We start from the raw sequence: 24,911 nt of genomic DNA on the forward strand, positions 1-24,911 counted from the left end.
CTTTCAATTATGGGTAGATATATATTTACAAATATTTGTTTGTACCACCTGACAAAAAAAAAGAAAAAAAAAAGAAGAATTTATACACTTTAACATATTTTGTAGAAGCACATTGTTCATGACTCAACAATATGCATTAAATCCGTTTTAATAAGATTAAAACAAACAAGCTCTATTTGCTCAGTGACCCATAAAACAAAACCTGTTGGAAAAACATTACAATAAACATGTATTTTCGTCAAGCAGCAACCTCCTGCATTCTCTCTTGAATCCAATCGGAAGTGACTTAAACTGCAATTCATTGACTGGCAGATAGAGACAGGCTCCAAAAAGGAGTCAATCCTAATCCCATGTTAAAATGCCTAACCTTACTTCAGAAAAAACAGGTTTTCAGCCTGGTACAAAAAGTAGTTTTGGTTTATACAGCTAATTTTGCCCTTCATGACAAATGTGACAACTTTTTTTTATATAATAACTCATGCATTTAAGTTATATTAAGTCTTAAAGTTCTGCATAATTAAGGGCGTGGCCACTTGAGTGACAGGTGGATTGCCGCTGCTGTCAGTACTAGCCATTAAGACACCACAAAATCCGACAGCACGGCTTGGATATTATAACTAAAACTGCTGCACTATTTTGGTCACGGGCTCATTTGTTTGTGAGAGTCGAATATATGTGATCATATAGTTTTACAACATAAACGCTGCATGATTTCTTGATGAATGATGATGGAGAGCAGATCGTTCAGAAGAAATGTGATGCAAACAATGAATCAATATTTCATAGATTTAACGCTTTTGTAGACAAAAAGTTCCGTTGGACACTTACGGACAAGTGCGATGAAGTCCCGTTTTGATTTTGCGTGTTGTCATTTGCACACCCGACACAAATTACAATATTGTTGCTGGAGCATCTGTATCGTAAAACAGACATCGTAGATTGACAGTCAGCTATCACGACTTTCAAATGATGTATAATTTGTTATCTTTATTAACATTTTAGATAGTATCTAAGATAGATTTCTACTTAGCCTGAGCTAACTCGATCACATCGCACTAGGAGGGCGGGGTTTCAGCAACCAGACACCTCAGCCCCACCCACGTCCCGCCTCTTTGCCCATTTATGGTTATCCGTTAGTGACGCGCTGCCAAGATGGAGACGGTCCACTTTAGGCTTAAAAAATGCTCTTGAGAAACCTACGGATGACGTCACGAGCACTACGTCCATATTTTTGTTACCGTGTATGATTTTCGTCAGTGTATTTGTACATCTACAGCTGAAAGTGTTCTAAAATCAGTAGAGATTGTTTTATTTGTGATAATAACGCAACAAAACATGCTGAATTGTGCCAACTGTATGTATTTTTGAACAGGCTGTCACTTATTAACTGCATTTATTTTTTTGCATACTAAAACCTGTTTTTTGCCAGATAATTGTCAGATAAATAATCAAATTTAATGTTTATATATATATATTCCACATATTTTGATGGTTTAATTAAAGTTGTATACTGTAAAAAATATTTTCATGATTTGTTATAACAACATTTTTCCTTTTTGTCAAATAAACTTCAATAATTAATGTGGTTCAGATATATTTAGAGTTTCTGTTGATTAAATCAATCACCTTCATTGTATTAACTCACATTTTTAATCTCAATGAACTCAATTTTAAGGCAACCAGGTAACTTACTTTTTTAAGTCAAGCCAACAATTCATTTTTACAGTAAACACTGTTGCTGTACATGATCACACATTTCCCACAGATGTAAATAAATCGACGCTGACAGAATGTTTTACAAGCACCATTTTATACTAGTACACATTTATTTACAGCGGTAAATTACAGTGTTAACAGGTGTTCAGATCAGGGAGACCTGCGACACACGAAAGGAAAGGAGCTTTAATCACCCAGAACAACAAAGCAAAAGTCTTTTCTGATTATGCATAGAGTATTTGAACATCTGAAGAAGAAAAAATGATTTCTCAATAATGATCGAGAAGCAGCTGGAAACATGATTAATAACTAAAACTTTCAAATTTACCAGTAAATAAAACTTTTCTTTTTAGTGGCTTTAATGCAATAAATACGTGCGTCACCACATGGAGTCCTGCCCAAAAACTAAATAATGTTGAACTTTCATGCTTTGAGTAGCAACAGATGCTTCAGTTTTCATTAGAGGAAAATAAGTGCAGGTACAAATGAATGGAGGTTTTTTTGCAGCTCCATAAGCAGACGTGGTTTAATTGACATCATACAGGCTTTACAAACACTTTACAAAAACAGATTTGGTAGATAATGCCCCTGCTGCTCCATGAATGAGTTCTGGAAAACCCACAGACGAGATCTGGAACCTCATTCCTATAATGATACAGTAAGACTACATCATACTCATGTACTGTATGTACAAACAGCTGTGAACCGTAGTAAAATAGATCAAATATAAGAACTAAAGTGGCTCGAGTGGCAAACGTTGCCTTTATCAACAACAACATCAGCCAGAATCACACGCCACACAAATATACAGACGCGAATGATTGACAGGTGCATCAGCAGGTCATGTGATCCTGCTTTACATACTCAACATATGCTCTTATTATGGCAAGAAGAAACCTCCAGTGTTATTGTTATAATAAAAATAATTGCCGTTAATTGGAATAAAGCTGAAATCAATTCTAAATATTAAATGAAACATTTTTAAGAAACTAATTAGAAATAGTCGTTGAAGTACTAATATTACTAAAACTAAAGTAAAAGTAAACTGAAGCTAAAAAGACAAAAACTAATAAAAATTACAAAAAGCACATAATAAAATTACAAAAACGTAATAAATTAAAATAAAAAATGACAAAAAGCACATTATAAAATTATACTTTTTTTTTTAAATGACCTAAAACTAAAATAAAAAACTAATAAAATATGAATACATTTTGTTAAACTAAAAAAAAAAAAAAAATAATAATAATATATGAACATTTTTAATTTAAAAAACATGAAAAATTAAAATATATTATTTTCAATAATATATTATTTTACACTTCAAGTATTTTAAATAATATATTATTTTCAACTAAGTAAAATGAAATAAGCCTAAGTCCTAAAATTACTAAAAATAAAACTTAAATTAAAATAAATTAATCTCAAATATAAAAAAAACTACAAAAAGTTACAAAAACACATAATAAAATAAACTTAAAAATGTAAAACCCAAAGCTAATTCAAAATATTAATACACTTCGTTAAAGTGAAATAAAATGTATTCGATGAAAATATTTAATCTTAAATAAATATCAATATTGCCTTAGCAATTAAGTTAAATAAAATACAATTTTAAAAATAACACTCAAATTAAAACTAAATAAAAATGACAAAAAGCACATAATAAAAGTACAAAAACTAAGATTAAAATGAAAACTAAAAATATAAAAATAAAAGCAAATTCAAAACATTAATAATATTATATAAATAATAGTCAAATAACACCGGACTCCAGGGGGCGACAGATTCAGCTTAATCACTGTCCTGATGGACTAACTGTTTAAAGAGCAAGTTTGTAAAACTGTTTACAGCAGGTGCCTGAATAACAACACACCTGGTTTGAGATAGTTAATGTACGCTCTAGCGCCCTCTTGAGTGCTGGAGCCACACAGAAACACAGAAACTGTGCTGCAAAGTGTCAATCAAACATTCGCTTCTTTGTGTATTTGCGCAGAACACGTCCAGTCATTCTCACATCACACATTAATCAACATAAATTAAGAAGAGCATTTCATCTGGCATCATGGCAGTTGAGGAAATCCAAACTACAAAGTCACTTTACTACAAGGTTTTGCCAGGTTTCTTTTGAGAAGCGACCCCTGAAAGATGGAGAATAAAAACCGATGACCTCTTCAAATGTTGACATGTATGAGACGCTCCGTCTCAAAAGAGCCTAGGACATGCCTGGAAAAATAGAAGAAATCCAGAGGTTGTGGGATTGTGGGAAAAGTCCCACGAAAACATTGAAAAAGCCAAAAACTGATGAATACATTTAGATGAGAATCTGAAATCACTTCAAAAATCACTTTCTTCCTCAGTATTTCTGTCTTGTTTTCCAGTACAAACATCTAAACAGTCTTAAATCAAGAAACCTTTACTGGAGAAGAGAAATGACTGAAGATATGAAGTCTAGTTTACTAAAAAAATTATCTGTTCCGTATATTTGCGAGTTCAGAAAATAAATTCACGAACAGATTCTTTCGAAACACGATTCGTGAAGCTTCGAAATTTTTGCAAATCACTTGTTTTAAACCAGTGATTCACTTCGTTGCATCAGAACCGTTTCAAATTTTTTGGAAATTTCAATAAATTGCCACTATGATCTCTGTGAACTATATGATTTTTACCTGTTCTTGGATCAATTTTATACATTTGTAGACATTTAATGACACATTTGTATATTAAAAAGGAGGAATTGTAGTTAGAAGTCTAGTATTGGTGTGAGTAACCAAGCTCTCAATAAAACAATTACATTTTATTAATAAAATAAATATTATATAGACACTTCATATTTAATGGTATAAGATGATTTGTTAATTGCATTTAATAGATGACACTTGAATGTAACATTTGCAAATACAGGTGCTGGTCATATAATTAGAATATCATCAAAAAGTTGATTTATTTTACTATTTCCATTAAAAAAGTGACATTTATATATTATATTCATTCATTACACACAGACTGATATATTTCAAATGTTTATTTCTTTTCATTTTGATGATTATAACTGACAACTAAGGAAATCCCAAATTCAGTATCTCAGAAAATTAGAGTATCACTTAAGACCAATACAAAGAAAGGATTTTTAGAAATCTTGGCCAACTGAAAAGTATGAACATGAAAAGTATGAGTATGTACAGCACTCAGTACTTAGTTGGGGCTCCTTTTGCCTGAATTACTGCAGCAATGCGGCGTGGCATGGAGTCGATCAGTCTGTGGCACTGCTCAGGTGTTATGAGAGCCCAGTTTGCTCTGATAGTGGCCTTCAGCTCTTCTGTATTGTTGGTTCTGGCATATCGCATCTTCCTCTTCACAATACTCCATAGATTTTCTATGGGCTTAAGGTCAGGCGAGTTTGCTGGCCAACAGGGATACAATGGTCCTTAAACCAGGTACTGGTAGCTTTGGCACTGTGTGCAGGTGCCAAGTCCTGTTGGAAAATGAAATCTGCATCTCCATAAAGTTGGTCAGCAGCAGGAAGCATGAAGTGCTCTAAAACTTCCTGGTATACGGCTGCGTTGACCTTGGACCTCAGAAAACACAGTGGACCAACACCAGCAGATGACATGGCACCAAACCATCACTGACTGTGGAAACTTTACACTGGACCTCAAGCAACGTGGATTGTGTGCCTCTCCTCTCTTCCTCCAGACTCTGGGACCCTGATTTCCAAAGGAAATGCAAAATTTACTTTCATCAGAGAACATAACTTTGGACCACTCAGCAGCAGTCCAGTCCTTTTTGTCTTTAGACGCTTCTGACACTCCTTGTGTCAAGCCACTCTTGAACAACAGACAATGCGACAGCTGAAACCCATGTCTTGCATAAGTCTGTGCGTGGTGGTTCTTGAAGCACTGACTCCAGCTGCAGTCCACTCTTTGTGAATCTCCCTCACATTTTTGAATGGGTTTTGTTTCACAATCCTCTCCAGGGTGCGGTTATCCCTATTGCTTGTACACTTTTTTTCTACCACATCTTTTCCTTCCCTTCGCCTCTCTATTGGACACAGTTCTCTGTGAACAGCAAGCCTCTTTTGTGTCTTGCCCTCCTTGTGAAAGGTGTCAATGGTCGTCTTTTGGACAACTGTCAAGTCAGCAGTCTTCCCCATAATTGTGTAGCCTACAGAACTAGACTGAGACACCATTTAAGGGTCTTTGCAGGTGTTTTGAGTTAATTAGCTGATTAGAGTTTGGCACCAGGTGTCTTCAATATTGAACCTTTTCACAATATTCTAATTTTCTGAGATACTGAATTTGGGATTTTCCTTAGTTGTCGGTTATAATCATCAAAATTAAAAGAAATAAACATTTGAAATATATCAATCTGTGTGTAATGAATGAATATAATACACAAGTTTCACTTTCTGAATGGTTTTGTTGTAATAAATAAACTTTTTGATGATACTCTAATTATATGACCAGCACCTGTAGTTTGTAAAAGTTCTTTTTTGAAACAGTGATTTGAAACAGTGAATCGTTTTCAGAAGAAATTGGTTTCAAATCATTCAAAGGTTAGAAAAGTGAAACTAAACAGAGCAGGGAAAAGGGAACTAAAGGAAACAGAACAGAATATCAAAATAAGAGTCCACTGAATGGAACATAAAGAATAGTGATTTCATACTTAAAACTAATGAAAAAAATCTGTCAGTGAGGTAAAAAAAAAAACATCTTGTCTATCATCTCTGAAAATATCTTGGCAAAATTGGCCTGTTAAATGCAGAAAAATAGCAATTTATAGTGGTACGGCTGTCTTTCTCTAACGTTACTGTTTGAGAAGTTGCCCATATCTTTCCCTCTCTTAACACTACAAAGACAGTTCACATAACACGAATGAAGGTGTATTAATGCAAATTTCCCGCCAGTCCTGTATAAACTACGGCACGCATAGATTTTTTTTCCTAAAACAACGTTATCGTAAGAAGGCGGAGCACATGAGAACAACTGAGCTGTAATGAACACACATGTTCTCATCTGTGTTTATTAGAGGTTGATTTCAAATCAAATGCTGCCAAATTGCACATACTACTTCTGAATAGGATGTCTACTTCATAAAATGTATGAAAAATATATGGAAATATATGGTTCAGATCACTCAAATAAGTGGAGTGGTCAGATATGGAGCTTGGGTGGCATCTAGTGAAAAAGTTTGATACTGCGCCCAAACGAAATCGTACTAAAAGCTCATTTTTTGAAATATTTCAATTTACATTTTTGGCTTTGATTTTCTTGCAGTTTAAAAGTAGAACACGCTTTGTAATATATTATTATAAAATATAAACTATTATATTTTTACATTTTCATAACTTCTATAACTTTTTTTATTTCACTTTCATAATTTATTTCACTTCTAAAATAATCTGATAAGTGTTTTCTTTAAAATAACATCAACCTTAGGTCTATATTCCTAGCTATGAAAGAAGTAAAAACAGATTTGGAAAGGGCTCGATCCCAGCTTTCATATGGTATTGAAACCAGTTAAAGGTAAAATTTCACCATGTGATGGGTTTTCGCAGATCACATTTTATTATATATATATACTGTATATGTCAAAAAAGCCTTTTTTAAAGATTTTTGCAATTTAATTAATAGTATATATATATATATATATATATATATATATATATATATATATATATATATATATCCTGTTTTGAGCATAAAACAGTCTTGATCAATTGTTCAATAATCTAGACTTCATATCTTCAGTCATTTTGCTTCTCCAGTAAATGTATCTTGATTTAAGAATGATTAAATACATTTGTGCTGGAAAACAAGACAGAAATACTGTGGAAGAACATCTTTGTTTGCAGTGTTTATGACACAATACGACGTCCCGCTGGTCAGAAATCGGACTGGACATGCCTGGACAGTAGAAGAAGGCCTGGGATGGGCTCATTTCTGAGATCCTCCAAAACACCAAGACGGAAACATCAACCGAAAAGTAGTGCTGGAGCCGTCGTGGATAGAAAGAACAGTAGATTTATCACAAAAAACTCTGTTTATATTTGAACATATTTACACGCCCTTCATTAGTGAAGATTTCTTTTCTTTTTTCTTCTTTTTTCTTTTCTCTTTTGTGATATTTTTTTTGATTTCTATGTTTTGGTCTCAGTTTGTTGGGGCCGGGAATGCCTCCGGTCTCCATTACGCTTTGCTGTCGTCCTGTTTTGTGTGGATGCTGTTGTCCGTGTGGACCTTGATCTCGATCAAGTCCGGCTTGAGCACCTCCTTGCCGTTCTCCTCCTTCAGCGGGAGTTTCCTGCAGTCAGAAGTGAGCAGACGCTCGTGTTTAGTCGTCGTTCTCTCAAAAACGGGACCGTGATGCAAATGAGACACTTCGGTGAGGTCATGCATCTCATTAGCATGCAAATGTTCTACGGCAGCAGTCACATGACAAACTGAGCATTTCCTTCACAAATCATTCGGATATGATGATTTGCTGCTCAAGAAACATTTATGATTATTATCAATGTTCAAAACAGTTGTGCTGCTTCAGATTTTTGTGGAAATCATGATATACTACTATTTAAAAGTTTGGGTTCAGTATTTTGAAAAAATAAAAATAAAGGATGCATTAAATTCAACAAAAGTGACAATAAGACATGTATAATGTTACAAAATGCTGTTCTTTTGAACTTTCTAGTCATCAAAGAATACTGAAATCAAATTTATCAACATTGATAATAATCATAAATGTTTCTTGAGCATCAAATCATCATATCAGAATGATTTCTGAAGGATCATGTGACACTGAAGACTGGAGTAATGATGCTGAAAATTCAGCTTTGATCACTGGATATAAATTACATTTTACTATATATTCACATAGAAAACAGCTGATTTAAATTGTAAAAATATTACAAATTTTTTACTGTATTTTTGATCAAATAAATAAAGCCGTGGTGATCAGAAGAGACTCAAAAACATTTGAAGAAATCATAATTATCTCAAATTTAGTGTATCGTATTTTTACACAACATATACAGCCATCTACATATATACACGTCCATTAAAGACGCTAAAGCGAGGATGTTTCAGCATGTTTTAGTGTAATTTCTTCTTCTTGCACTGACAAAGGGATCTAAATCTCAAACTCTGATGTTTTATTTTGACTTCTGTCTCAGTACTTATAACACGACGACAAGGGCTATCTGTCTCTGTGTGACATAATATCTTCAGATGATGGTGAATCCACAGACGCTGGACTTTATGTGCCTCTAATGCAAACAGATCAATAGACTCGTGCTTTTATTAGCAAATGAATCTCATGAGGTCTGTCTGATGCTAAACCAAACTAAACCATCTGTCTGATCGATTACTGAGCTCACTTAGCAGAACGCTATTAAATCAGCAGATTACTGCACATCTATATGTGTGCATATTATCATCAGAGCTTAATAGTAATGGAAAATATTATGAAATAATTGAAATGCAACCCTCATCATTAGATAATGACTCATTTTCTATCAATCATCAGATTCAGTGATCACATATTCACATATGAAAGTTAAAATGATTTTCTGCTTGCAAACACTCACAAACGTAACGTAATTCTCAAACAAACGTCTCTCAGTGACCATTTTAACCTTGTTCAATGGGATTCTGTAAAGTTTCAATGATATTTCAACCTTGTTTTGTTAAATTTAGTAGATTTGTTGGCTTGCTCTCTGTTAACATGCGTTTTAAAGTCTCTCAGCTCACCCCGGTTGCATTTATTTGATCAAAAATACATAAAAAATAGTGAAATATTTTTACAACGTAAAACAGCTGTTTTCTATGTGAATATATAGTAAAATGGAATTTATATCCAGTGATCAAAGCTGAATTTTCAGCATCATTACTCCAGTCTTCAGTGTCACATGATCCTTCAGAAATCATTCTAATATGATGATTTAATGCTCAAGAAACATTTATGATTATTATCAATGTTGAAAACAGATTATTTTGATGAATAGAAAGTTCAAAAGAACAACATTTATTTGAAACTGAATTTTTTGTAACATCATAAATGTCACTTTTGATCAATTTAATGCTGACTAAAAGTGTTTATCTTTTTCATCGTGAGACTGGGCTGAAAAACAACCCGAGTCTGCTGGTTTAAGCTGGTCTAACTGATCTTTCAGCCAAAAATAATCGCTCTGAAATCATCAAACCAATGTCATTTTTTGATAAGACTGCTGTATGACACAAATACTCTTTCAAACACAGATATAACAGAGCTCATGCATCATATGAAATGAATGATGGAGCGGCGCTCATGCTCACAGGTAGGCGGCTTTGCCCTCCTCCAGCTCTTTGCTCTTGCCGCTGGTTGTGGTTTTCTTGCTGCAGAGTTTGCGGGTGATGCACATGAGGAGACCGCACTGCCGGAGGAAGAAGCAGCACACGTCCACCAGCACCAGCAGCAGAAGAAGAGCTGCCACCCCGAGACCCACCACAGCGCCGAGACCCAGACCGCTGAACAGAGAATCTGCTGAGACCGGAGAGAAAACACACGCTCAGCATCTGCAGAGATCCTACAGCATGAGCTCAGATCAATGAGGCCTGCGATCAGTCACATCCAAAAAGACACACAAAACCTGTGCTGACTGAAAGAAAACTTATCCAATATGTGGTGATAATGTTGCATCACAAGAGATTTATTCGCCATTTATACTTTTATGCAGTTTAATGAGAACAGTGAATTTTATAACATGCATCAAACATCCTGCATGAAAAATGTCACATTATTTCTATTTTTCAATCCATAAAAGCACTAACGGTCTCAGATTAGTGTGCACAAATTTTTTTCACATTTATATATATATATATATAATATTTATAATAAATAAATAATAAATATTTATTCAAACATTACTACACTGTAAATATAAAACAAAGAATTTTTGTTTAATTTATTTGTGAAATTTACTAGCAATTTCTGAGTGAAAATTGTTTAAAAAAATAAATATACACCAATTTTTATTTTTTTTCAGTGTATTTTTGAAAAAAATTCTGAAAAAAACACACAAATAAAATCAATAGATGTTCACATGTTAAAACATTTTTTTTAGTATTTTATTATAATAATTTGTATACATTATTTATAATGCATTATTATAATTATTAATATTTTGAATTAGATTTTTTTATTTTTTTTGTAAAATTGTTATGTGCTTTTTTATTTTTATTTATTTATATTTAGCTTTAACTTAGCTTTAGTTTTTATTAGCTTTAGTTTTTATTTCAGTTTTAGTTATTTTAGTACTTCAAATTAAATGTATTTTATTTCAGTTAATTTTTATTAAGTTTAATTTTTCATGCAATATTTATATTTTATTTTATTTCAGCTTCATTTCAATAATTAAAATCAATTTTGTGATATTTTTAATAACAGCTCTATTTTGATTTGTTCTTTGTATTTTTGCAAATGTTCAAATGTTGCTTTATTGGCAAACAGTCACATTTCTAATAAAATATTATGACAATAAGGTCAATCTGAAAGAAACATGACAGTTAAAATACATGTTTAAAGACACAATCCAATAATTCAAGAAAGATTCAAGGCCTTCAGAAGACAACCGACCCATCTAAACACTATCATTTACAGTTCTTCATTCTTCTCTGTATCTGAACAGAAAACAAGCCTCTCAAATGATCTCTCAGTAATCACAGGTTGAGAAATGTGAGGCTATCTGTGATGTGTTTAGTCCACAGCTCTTTCTGTATTGATCTGAATCTTTGAGGACATGATTCTGCGGTCCATCTTCAAGATGTTTTGATGCGTTATGGATGAAAGCATCAAAGATTCACACATAACATGTCGGAAATACAAAGAACCAGAGGAGATCCTGACATTCAGATTCATATTACAGCGGATTCGTGGACTGACCTGCAGCATAAACACCTTCTGTGAGCATCTGAATGTTTGTTAATGTGTTGACGACACCTAAAGCACCGATTGATTAGAAGAAGCCCGTTAAATATAGGAGGCCTTGAGTCGAGCCGACATCTTCAGAGTGTTTCATTGATTCTTATCAGAGAGAGAAACGCCACAGTGCTGGATAAACCAAACAGACATCACAAGAAAAACTTCAAAATGTTCACTTCAGCACAAATATTTAATGCCACTTTCAGTTAACTTCTATTAACCACCTGAATGAATCAACAGTGTGAACAGAATGACTGAGTTTTCATTTAAAGACTTTAAAAGATGGTATTTTATGAAATCACGTCTCTGTACCTTCATTTCAATCAATAATTCAATTTCAGGTTTAATTATGCTTGATATTTGTAGAGGTTTATGTGCACAAACCTCACCGGACTCAGTCTAAAAAATTAATCTGAAGAAATATGATATGATTTGACGGTCAACATCAGTTATGACAACATGGTTGATTAAGTTTAAAACCAATTAGAAGGAGGCGATATAATGGAATAAAATTCATTATGACAAATAAAAAACAGATGCAAACGAGTCTAGAACTACAATTAATGTGAATAGCGGCTCACATCAGTCTTTTTACACTGCAATAAATGATCTTACTCAGTATTTTTGTCTTGTTTTCCAATTTAAAGATTGTTAAAAAAAGTAAAAATATGTAATGTAATGTAATATAATATAATATAATATATTGTAAATGTAATGCAATCATATAATGTAATGTAATGTAATGCAATATAATATAATATAATATAATGCAATATAATATAATATGATATAATGTAATGTAATGTAATGCAATCATATAATATAATATAATATAATATAATGCAATCATATAATATAATATAAAATAATATAATATAATGCAATATAATATAATGATATAATGTAATGTAATGCAATGCAATATAATATAATATAATGTAATGTAATATGATATAATGTAAAATAATATAATATACTATAGCGTAATATAACATATAATGTAATGTAATGTAATATAATATGATAATATAACGTAATATAATATAATGTAAAATAATATACTATAGCGTAATATATAATATGATATAATGTAATACAATATAATATAATGTAATGTAATATAATATAATTATATAATTTAATATGATATATTATAATATAATGAAATATAATATAATATAGCGTAATATAATATAATATAATTAATATAATGCACTGTAACTGAAATTATGTTTAATAATTTGTTGTATTATTTTATTAAAATTATTTTCTTGTTATATTATATTATATTATATTATATTATATTATATTATATTATATTATATTATATTATATTATATTATATTATATTATATTATATTATATTATATTATATTAAGCAACATAAACCAGCAAAACATTCATATTTTGATCTGAATGCGTGACGTAGCCCTGGCCTGACTTATTTTCATTTTCGGTCTTCAGTACATTAGTTCAATCCTGTACAGTTTCTGTGCGAAACACACTGGCGGTGAGCTTCACTAACATTATCTGCCAATAGAGCGCTAAATGACTCAGAATTGGCCCCGAGCACCGCTGAACTGACTGTCCTGAATGAAGCATCACTATGATACAATATTATATGGAGCCAAATGTCCATATCATCATATTCAAGCCCACGCAGCGTTTTACAGCCGCCATCAGGAGAGCGTCTGATGACCTGAAACCAGCGATCTGTTCCAGTATAGCGAAACTCCTGCTGTCTGCGCAGACTGCTGACTACTGAGGCGCCTTCTCAGGGTGAATATACACTTTCATACACTAACAAAACAACTGATGTACTTTCAAACCATTTTCACTCAGAAATTGCAAGTAAGTTGCACAAAAAAATTACAAAAAAAGATGGGGCACATTAAATGTGTAATTTTAAAGCAGAAAGGCTAAAATATTTGTATTTTTTAATATTTAAAGTCTCTTTTCCATTAATTTTTCCCATATGGAGTTCTAAAATATCTTATTTAAAGTGTCATAACCCATGAACCAAACCAATCAGCCATGAGGAGAATCACAACACTACAAGCTTTGATCTGAAGCAAAAAAGTGTTTGAAAATTGGCTTTAGTGAGGGAAAGAATAGCAAATGGCGTAATCAAATTAAAAATATTAAAACTACTCATTTCAAAAATGTTGATTATATATACAGACACAATATATTTTAAGTTTATTGCAAAATATTTTCAAATATGAGTGTTTTGGGAGTGTAGGGAGACTCACAGAGCTTCATGGAAGTGGGCGGAGCTAAAGAGCTCTTTTGGCACGTTTTGCTCTCTGATTGGTGGAATTTTCTGTACAGCATCATGGGTAATGTAGTTTTCATTAGGAATTCCGCTGATAAATGCGATTATTTCAAAACTAAGTTGAAATAATGCAGGCTGACGTCTTTAACAGAAGAAAATACCATCAAATAACAACCTCATAGCTCCTAGTAGGGCTGACTTTAACAGTTTGTAAGTTAATGTTAAAAATCAATTTCCCTATGGAGAAGTTTCTACTTCCAGAACTCGACTGTTGCACTCTATTTTGAAAAATCTGATCTTAATCAAACAGCTGCAGTGTTACATTCTCTTAAATGAGTCTAATACAGTCAGTGCAGAAATCTCAGAAGATCAGTGTGAACCTCTGCCAACACAATCACTGATGCTTCTCACTGTTATTCACGCATCATGTGGAATCAAACTGCTGGAAACAACATGATTCATTACAAAAGGAGGTACAAATAACAGAGAACAACAGCAGCAGGTGTGTCAAGGACGTTTTTACTTTAAACAACATCTTACGAGACACAACTGACAAATGCATTGACTAGCGCTGACATGGGAAATCCTCTTAAATGTTAAAAGGACAAAGATATCGCTTTCCTCAGCAGACATTCAAACTGATTTTGTGATTATGAATCCAAGATTGACCTGAAGAATAGATGCAGGAAACACACTCGCCCTCTCATAATGCTCTACATATTACAGTGAGTTTCAATGAAGCGACTCAACGTTCCTTCGTTACTAGTTCTAAAATGACATTTTAGAATTAGTAACGGATCTTGGGCTCAACTGTTAAAATGTCAACTTGAGATTTGAATCCGTGGTGGAAGGAAGTAGTTCCTCACAAAAGACGGTTTTAAAGACACTCTGTTGTTGTTTCTTATTTATTTACACACTCGTGCCGTCGAACTGTTGTATAACTGCAATATCACACGGATAGCCGTGCAATATGGCTGTATATCAGCACACTGTTGAGCACGGCTATGAGTATGATATAGCTTATATTTATATAGCTTATATAGTGTTTATATAGTGTGTTATATATTTATATAGAGTTATATTGTGATATTAAATGTTATATTATAACATAATATAAATATTACGTTACAATATAATATAAAATAACATGTAATATCACAATATGACTATATATATACATACCTGCAAACTCCAAAGTGGTGAAAAAGGTGAAAAGTCCACAAAGTACATTTTTTTATGATTTTAACATGTAAACTATGCATTCTGGTGCACTCTGACAAGAAAATAAATGGAAAAAACAACATTTGCTTCAAGTAAAATAAAAATATTGACACTAGGGCTGGGCATTGACACAAATTTCACAATTGGATTTGATTTTGATTCAGAAGTGTGCAATTTGATTTCGTTTTGATTACCTTCAATTCAATGATTCATTTGGGGCCTATCAGGTACAGAACATGGCAAATTTCCTTAAAGAAAAAATATCTCTCAACTAATGCTGGAAACTATACAGGTAGCCACAGCTGGTACTTCATTAAAGGTTCAAATTAATTGATTTGTAAGCTACATACATATAAATTACACATAAAGAAGTTTTTATAATAATGTTATAACACATTTTTAATTAGATAATTATGTTTCTACTCGTTATGAAAATCTGCCTAAACATTTAAATGGTGGCCGTCATAAAACGGTTTTATTATTGAAGCACATGTGAAGTACATGAAAATGCAATGGCCTATAGTCACAGTGGATATATATCAAAATGCTCCTCTCTAAGTTCATTTTTGACTAACAAGTTTTTTGACATTGCACGGCTTTTCTGAGGTAAATGTTACGATAAATGTGACATTTTTACAAGCTGTTTTATTGGCACTTTTCCGTGGTTGAAACAATGATTGATTGATTAACGTTATTGATACAGATTTCAGTAAGTTGTACTGGATCTTTCAATATACCTTCGTTATTCATTTATCCTACATTCATTCATGTTTATTTCGTGTTGTAAAGCGGAAGAGATGATCGGTTCATGTGTGCCCTGCCTCTGTTTGAACTGAAAAGGTTAGTTCACCCAAAAAAGAAATTTCTGTCATTAATTACTCACCCTCATGCCGTTCCACACCCGTAAGACCTTAGCTCATCTTTGGAACACAAATTAAGATATTTTTGATGAAATCCGATGGCTCAGTGAGGCCTGAGCAATGACATTTCCTCTCTCAAGATCCATTAATGTACTAAAAACATATTTAAATCAGTTCATGTGAGTACAGTGGTTCAATATTAATATTATAAAGCGACGAGAATATTTTTGGTGCGCCAAAAAAAAAACAAAATAACGACTTATTTAGTGATGGCCGATTTCAAAACAGTGCTTCAGGAAGCTTCGGATCGTTATGAATCAGCGTGTCGAATTGAAAAAGTCACGTGATTTCAGCCGTTTGGCGGTTTGACGTGATCTGAATCATGATTCGACACACAAGATTCATAACGCTTCGAATCTTCCTGAAGCACTGTTTTGAAATCGACCATCACTAAATAAGTCGTTATTTTGTTTTTTTTGGCGCACCAAAAATATTCTCGTCACTTTATAATATTAATATTGAACCACTGTACTCACATGACCTGATTTAAATATGTTTTTAGTACATTAATGGATCTTGAGAGAGGAAATGTCATTGCTCAGGCCTCACTGAGCCATTGGATTTCATCAAAAATATCTTAATTTCACATAAACTTTGATTTAAAACAGCGAATTTCGCCGAAAAGTGACTCATTTGCAGGAATGTATATATATTTCTTGCAGGTACAGCTGTAGAATCTTTTACTCAATAAATGATGAGGTGAGTCTAAAAAAGGAAAAAAGTGTTATTTTCTTTCCTCCACACTGCTGTTGCTCCAGACGGCTCTATTCACTAATGAGAGAAGAAAACAACCTGAACACACGCTTTCACACGACAAGAGCTGAAAACACCAGTAAGAGTCTCACTCAATGTGTGTGTGAGTGTGTTCGGGAAATGCACTAAACCTGTCTAGATCATACTACACTTCAAAAATAAAGGAAGAAAATCACCATTGATGATAATAAGTATTGAAAAAAATTCAGTGGATGTAAAACATCTTGATGGTCCTAAAACAGGCTTGCAAAATATAACATCTTGTTTTCTTGGCCTCCAGAAGCACAGGATGAGTTTGTGAAGTGAGTCGAGCGCAGGTCAACATGTTCAGCCGGTCATCTCTTCCTCTTCAAACGGCATCAGTGAATCAAACCGAGGCGCTCCGGCGCATTGATCTGCTCTCAGACTCGGATCCGCTGGAGGCGTCTCATCTCACGCTACCTGGAGACCTGAAACTGCCCTGATCTGCCGTGACTTCACTTTAACATTTCTGTTTTTATCTGACGCGTCCGAGCCGCTGCGAACATCTCCAGATATCAGTATCAGGTCAGGAATACTTGTTGTCCGAGATCTTTAAAGTTCTCAACATCTCAACACCTTAATAAAACATGTTTGCTCACAAAGTTAACATTCACTATGAACTACAGCGTGTCCTCCGCAGGTGATGGGGAAGTACATACTTCAGCCTTCTGTACTGTATGTCAGTATGTAGGTGTGTTTTGTATTTTATGCCTATTAGAGCATCAAGTCATGATCTGCTAACATTGTAACTCCTGTTCTGTTGGAGTGTCTGACGCATGAGCTGTTAAAGCTCCGCCCTCTTCTGGAAAGGGGGCGGGGAGCAGCAGCTCATTTGCATTTAAAGATACACAGATAAACACAGCGTGTTTTTGCTTGCATGTTATAATACAAGGCATGAACCCGTGGAGTGAGGTTTAGTAGCGAGGGCGCGCGTGTACCTGTGATGTCGGGTTTCTGCGGCATGAGGAACTGGAAGAAGGTGGGCTCCGACAGGCCCTTGACGTTGCGCGCCGTGATCTCCACGTTGTAGCGCGTGTTCCACTGCAGCGGCTGCAGCAGCGCGAAATCATTCATGCCGGGAACCAGCTTCGTCATCCACTGCTCCTCTTTATCCTGCACACAAACACCTCCCATCAACTACATGACTTTCATTCATATAACTCATTAATATGTGATATTATCATACTGCTACTCATCAATATCACAGAAACAGTCTTACTTCTACACTGTAAAAAATAATTGTTGGTTTAACTTAAAGTAAGTTACCTGGTTGCCTTAAAATGTTGAGTTCATTCAAATTTTAAATTTGAGTTAATACAATGAAGGTGATTGATTTAATCAACAGAAACTAAAAATATTATGTTATCTGAACTATATTCATTATTGAAGATGATTTGACAAGAACAAATGTTGTGATAACAAATACTGAAAATATTTTTTTTACAGTGTAGATTCAAAATGATACAAATTTGAGTCTGTTTCTCACACAAAGCATGATATATGACTTATTTTAGTATCATTGAGCTTTTTGTTAATATTTTGAATTAGAATTTATATATATACAAATATATATATAAACAAAATTACTAAAACAGACAAAAATGAAAAATATAACATTAAAAACTAAATCTAAATATTACATACTATAATTTCTCATTACTGTAATGGGGATAAAATACAATAGTAATTGAATTAAATATTAATACAATGTTTAAAATACTTAAATTATTTAAATTATTTAGAATAATTTAATATTTATTTATATATATATATATATATATATATATATATATATATATATATATATATATATATATATATATATATATATATATATATATATATATATATATATATATATATATATATATATATATATATATATATATATATATATATATATATATATATATATATATATATATATATATATATATTTAAACTTTTAATTTTAGTTAAAGTTTTAGTGATTTTGTTGTGTTTTTTTAAGTATGTCTATAAAGCATTTATTAATTTTACTTTTTGTTTAAATAGTTTGTTATTTTAGTACTTCATTTAAACTAAACACAAATAACAAATCTAGCTGAAATAAAATAAGTTTACATTTTTTGATACTTTATTTTATTTCAAGTAACAATTTTTTTTAATTTTTTTTTTATGATTTACGATAATAACCCTGCTTCAGAAGACTTGTAAAAAATGTATTCATCATGTGGACTACTTTATTGTGGTGCTTCAGTCTTCAAATGTTTCCCACAGAAGAAAGAAAGTCATACGTGGTTGAAAAAACATGAGGAAGATGAGTAAATAATGACAGGCTGAACGTTTCAAGTCTGATCCGCATCAAAAACAAAATATGAAATGGGGCAAAAAATGCATAATAACAGAGAATAAAAACAAAGATCTAAAGAAGAAATAAAGGCAGAAAGTTCCAATCATCTCCATCCCGTTTCATCCTGACACTTCCTGAAATCTCTTCCTCACCATCTCTGTGTTTATTGTCTGGAAATATTTGATCTTTTTCAGTTCATCAGTTTTGTCACCGTCTGTCTGCGGAAATCCACAATCACATGCTCCAATCCGTAGTGCTTTAGTAAAGCACTTTAAAGAGATTTCACTTCCCATAAAGCTCTGGAGTGTGAGATCTTCAATAAAAACCCCGACAACTTCAACAGCAGTTTCTCAAGTGATCGACGAAAACACTTTTTCATTGGCTCATTTATCTTTTGTGTGTCTTTTAAAGTAAACCTGAAGTGCAACTTCCATATATTTAGGATGAGACATGATATTATTAATAGGTATTGAGTGGCTCATGAAAGAGGTAAAACTTTAAAGAAGTCCTATTATGCTCTTATTCAGTTGTTTTTGGGCTCTACTAGATTGAATGTTGATTATTTTCCCAATATTCTCCATTGTTGCAGCTCCTCTCTTCCCAGTCTGTCAGTAACGCTCTGTTTAGTTCCTGTCTCTATGAAGCCCCTCCTTCTGAAAAGCACAATGTGCTCTGATTGGTTGGCTGGAGCAGTGTGTTTGGCAAATGTCCCGCCCCTTACCATAACCACCAGTTTCAACACACTACTAACTAACTCAACCAGGCCCCGCCCCTTTATTCTGCGCATTAATTATTTAAATGAGGAATATTGTGGCACACACTGACCCTGATGAGGATTTACTGGGGTTATGTGGATAAATTGTAAAAAAATAACTTAATCTCAATCTTAATGGTCCTAAAATAGACTTCACTATCTTTGTTCTTCAAGAGTCCCACAAAACCAGGACAAAACTGCGCGTGTGATTGTGTGTATTGAGCTCAGGTTGGCTCTTTTTGTTCCTTACAGCCGTGACGGAGAGGAAAACTCATGGAGAATCACCCCCCGCAGTTCCTTTATGGGAACAAGAAGGACTTCAAAGCGTTTCTCCACACTCTCTCACGCATCCGTATTCTTTAAGCAAATGAGGCCACAGCGTGAACACGTTCAGACTCACTGTACGCCGGACGGAGAAAAAGCAGGATTTTTCCCCGGGAACATTACAGATTCAGCCACCCACACGGCTCGAGGCGGCTGGAAGCCTCTGAGGCTTCAGAAACAGCGTTCAGCTCAGATTAATGCAGAGTGAATTAGGACCAGAATCTGTGGCTATTCTGTGTCCTGCTGTACAGTACAAACTCAACATGTGTTTTTACAAACCTCGAACATGAAAGATTTTATGAAAGACATTTATTTTATAAAAAACATTTATTATAGCTTGTCAAATTTGCCCCTATTTGGGTGTGAGCAAAAACACGCTGTTTTTGTGTGTGTCCCTTTAAATGCAAATGAGCTGCTGCTCCAGAAGAGGGCGGAGCTTTAACAGCTCAACAACAACAAAGCTGGAGAATCTCACGCAGACAAAATGAGGAAAGTGTTCAGCCTTACATTGTTCAAACCGGAGTCGACACTGATGGAGAGACTCAGGAGGAAGTTACAAACGTTTCTGAATGGTTAGTGGATAAATTGATGTAGTTGCTGTGGAGTTGATTCAACTCATCCACTAGCATGTGCCGTCATGTTCATCTTTTGTGTTGAATTGATCCTCGTTTGTGAAGCAGTCCGGCGTAAAACTACACAACACTCTACTACAACAACTCTTCCTCTTCTCTAAAGCAGCCCAACATGGCCCCGCCCCCTTTGTTGTGTGTTCTTGGGGGCGTGGTTTATGTAAATGTTAGGGTTAGTGATGTCACCAACCCCGGAAGAAGCTCGTTTGTTGTAGTCCTTAAAAAGGGATTAAATGGGAAGATAAGTGTTTTTAGTGTGTTCTTTTGTTAGCTGTGATCTCTTGTTGTTGAGCGAACGCACCGTTTTATACTTCACGATGTACTCGACGATGGGCATCCCACCGTCGTCCTGTTTGATCAGTCCCAGTCTGTAGGCCTTCCCGACGCCTCTCTGTCCATGAACCGTCGGAGGACTCGGCTCGCCTGGAGGAAAACAGACACAATCAGACCGAAATGAAGATGTGACAGCTACTTTAAACTACAAGAAACAGCACTATAGGGATGAAGGAGCTTAAAAACATTCACTGCAGGAACGAAACACTGAAATCTACAGAAAATGACTTTGCTGATGCAGTTACACACTGTGCAAGGTCTTAATGTCCTTGTTCTCAAACGCAGCTAGTGACGGGAGTGACAGTAACTGAACAGAAGCAGAATATATCCATCTGACTGAGGAGGGATGAACAGAAGAGAGAGAGATGAGGAAGAACTCACGGATGGGTAACGTCTGGAAGGTTTCTGTGTGGCTGAATTCACCCTGACCCTTTCCATTGACGGCCGCCACTCTCACCTCATACGTCGTGTTGGGCTCCAGGCTGGCCAGAACTACTGCGGCTGAAAGAGAGAGGGAGGGAGGGAGGGAGGGAAGGAAGGAAGGAAGGAAGGAAGGAAGGAAGGAAGGAAGGAAGGAAGGAAGGAAGGAAGGAAGGAAGGAAGGAAGGAAGGAAGGAAAGAAGGAAGGAAGGAAGGAAAGAAAGTGAGGAGAAGAGAGGAGAGAAGAGGAGAGAAGAGGAGGAAGGAAGGAGGGAAGGAAAAGTAAATAAACAATTAAACAAACAAATAAACAAACAAACAAAGACAAATTAAAAATAAAGTAAAGAAAACAAAACAAACAAAAAGTAAATACATATGTAAATACAGACAAAGATATAAATAAAATAAAATCAAAGAAATATGTAAATAAATAAATAATCAAATAAAGAAAGAAAGATGCAATTAAATAAAGAAAAAGAAACAAAAAAGATAAAAATAACAAAGACACGTAAATAAAAAATACAGAAGTAAAGGAAAAACAAACAAACAAACAAATAAATAAATACAAACAAAGACACGTAAATAAAAAATAAAGGAAAAATAAATAAATACATAAGACGTAAACAAATAAAGAAGTAAATACATAAACAAAGATGTAAATAAATAAATACAGAAGTAAAGAAAGAGAAACAGAAAGAAACAGAAAGATGCAAATAAATAAATAAAAAAGTAAATAAATAAAGAGGTAAACAAACAAACAAAGACATGAAATAAGTAAGTAAGATAAGAAAAGATGTAAGTAAATAAAGAAACAAACCAAGAAGTGAATAAGTACAGGTAAATAAAGATGTAAATAAACAAACAAACAAAGACACAAGTAAACAAAGAAAAACAAACAAACAATCAAAGACGTAATTAAAGAAAGAAAGAAAGAAAGAAAGAAAGAAAGAAAGTATATTGAGCTTCTTCTTTTGTCCAGCTTTCATTCATGCTCAATGCTGATCTCAATAAATCACATAATTGATTCAACAATTTCTAAGTGAAAATAAGCATCACATTTACAGGAAATACTGAGTGTAAAACAGAAGATCATTTTCTATCTTAGAGATTTTTTAACATTTACATTTATTCATTTAGCACAAACTTTCATCCAAAGTGAAAATGCAAAAAAAATATTATAAAGCAAATAACAATATTTTCAATAACACAATAATCAGTGTCAGCAGTTTAATATCTATAGAAGAGTTTATATTGGTTAGTGCAAGCGTTGAAGGTGTTAAAGGTGCCCTAGAATCAAAAATTGAATTTATATTGGCATAGTTGAATAACAAGAGTTCAGTACATGGAAATGACATACAGTGAGTCTCATACACCATTGTTTCCTCCTCCTTATATAAATCTCATTTGTTTAAAAGACTTCGGAAGAACAGGCGAATCTCAACATAACACCGACTGTTACGTAACAGTCGGGATCATTAATATGTACGCCCCCAATATTTGCATATGCCAGCTCATGTTCAAGACATTAGACAAGGGCAGAACGTCTGGATCTGTGCACAGCTGAATCATCAGACTAGGTAAGCAAGCAAGAACAATAGCGAAAAATGGCAGATGGAGCGATAATAACTGACATGATCCATGATAACATGATATTTTTAGTGATATTTGTAAATTGTCTTTCTAAATATTTCATTAGCATGTTGCTAATGTACTGTTAAATGTGGTTAAAGTTACCATTGTTTCTTACTGTATTCACAGAGACAATTTATTATTTTTTTTTCATTTTTAAGGGAGCGCGCAATTTAAAGGGGGCGCAGCCTGAATCGTTGCATAGTTAATGATGCCCCAAAATAGGCAGTTAAAAGTTAATTTTAAAAAAATCTATGGGGTATTTTGAGCTGAAACTTCACAGACACATTCAGGGGAAACCTTAGACTTATATTACAAAAACTGGTAAAAATTATTAAAACATTTTCTTTCATTGAAATGAAGGTGAAATAAATGAAAATATAAATATCTGATTAAAAATTAGAACTTAAAAAAACTTTAGTTAGACACTTTAACACTGAAATTTAATTACTAAAACTGAAATAAAAAAAATAAATAAAATGACTAAAACCTAAACTAAAATTAAAGTAAAAACTAAAATCTTATTATTATTAACATTATAATATTATTTATTTATATATCATTATTATTATTTATATACACATTATTATTCATTTGTATATCATTATAATATAATATTAAATACTAAAAATACTAAATAGCATATAAATAATACTAAACGCTGAGAAAAAGGCTGTAATAATTGTGAAACTAGTCAAACACAGAATATGTATTTTTACATTAACGTAATACTTCAGCAAATCCACGACCTTAGCCATTGTACATGATTGCATTCATTAATTTACATGAGAAAGCACTAATAAAAACGAAGCGACTCAATGAACGTGGTTATTACTTAGTCAAAGAACATTGAGTTCTTAATTAAAAATCCACAAAGAGTCTGTGGATGTAATTGAAGTAATTATGCTCTATATTTGAGCTTGAGAGCATAAAAAGGACATTTTCAGAGTGACTTATTGAATCTGATCTTGAACTCTAAACACTCGCCGTTCTCCATTCCTGCAGGACTGCGACGCAAAGTTGAGGAATATAACGACTCGCACTGAAAGGTTTCTATTTGTTCTTAGTGTTTTCCATTACGTTTAACCCAATACACATTATTTAAAGATTTAATGCACAGAAAAGAATCACTTGGACGAAAGTAAAAACAGTTTAATGAACAAACAGCTTGAAGTCATTATCACCGCTGCTGCTTTAGCAAGAGAAAATGTGTTTAGTTGCACCAAACGTAATTGAACTGACTGTCAACACATCCTGATCCTGCAAACACGGCTCTTTCCAGAAGCGATAATGGCTCTCAGGAAAAACATAAAGCGGTAAACATACATTTCCTCTCTGCTTTTACTTGCAAAGCTTATCACTTCTGCTCTGAGGACAGAAGCATCTCAAATGAGATCTTTTTAATATTTTAGCTGTTTCTTCCACACAGAAATGAGATTGTTCTTGTTTACAGACTCTATTAAAGTCACCACAAAATCAAAATGGATGATTCTTGTGTTTTTTAAAAGGAATATTGCAGTATTTATTCCAAATTATTCATCATAATTGTTTTAAATTCATGTTCCTCGCAACCCCTCCCTCACATGATGAGGGCGGAGCCACCTGCCACTCACATGAGCTCCACCAATAG

The 24,911-nt window shown here is 33.5% G+C and overlaps 1 protein-coding gene across 1 annotated transcript in view; it reads right to left on the reverse strand.

The window, feature by feature from the left end:
- Window positions 1-7,904: 7,904 nt before the first annotated feature.
- zgc:152904 (uncharacterized protein LOC767777 homolog) overlaps window positions 7,905-24,911 on the reverse strand; it is a 60,633-nt gene continuing 43,626 nt past the window's right edge. Inside the window, exons 14-18 of the mRNA XM_067402601.1 lie at window positions 21,614-21,733; window positions 21,201-21,322; window positions 17,799-17,973; window positions 10,026-10,233; window positions 7,905-8,019 (exon numbers count right to left, since the gene is read on the reverse strand). Of these exons, the coding sequence (XP_067258702.1) occupies window positions 7,905-8,019; window positions 10,026-10,233; window positions 17,799-17,973; window positions 21,201-21,322; window positions 21,614-21,733 (740 nt within the window). The remainder of the gene's footprint in view (window positions 8,020-10,025; window positions 10,234-17,798; window positions 17,974-21,200; window positions 21,323-21,613; window positions 21,734-24,911) is intronic.

Source organism: Chanodichthys erythropterus, chromosome 12, assembly GCF_024489055.1.
Source record: "Chanodichthys erythropterus isolate Z2021 chromosome 12, ASM2448905v1, whole genome shotgun sequence".
NCBI classification, from domain to species: Eukaryota; Metazoa; Chordata; class Actinopteri; order Cypriniformes; family Xenocyprididae; genus Chanodichthys; species Chanodichthys erythropterus.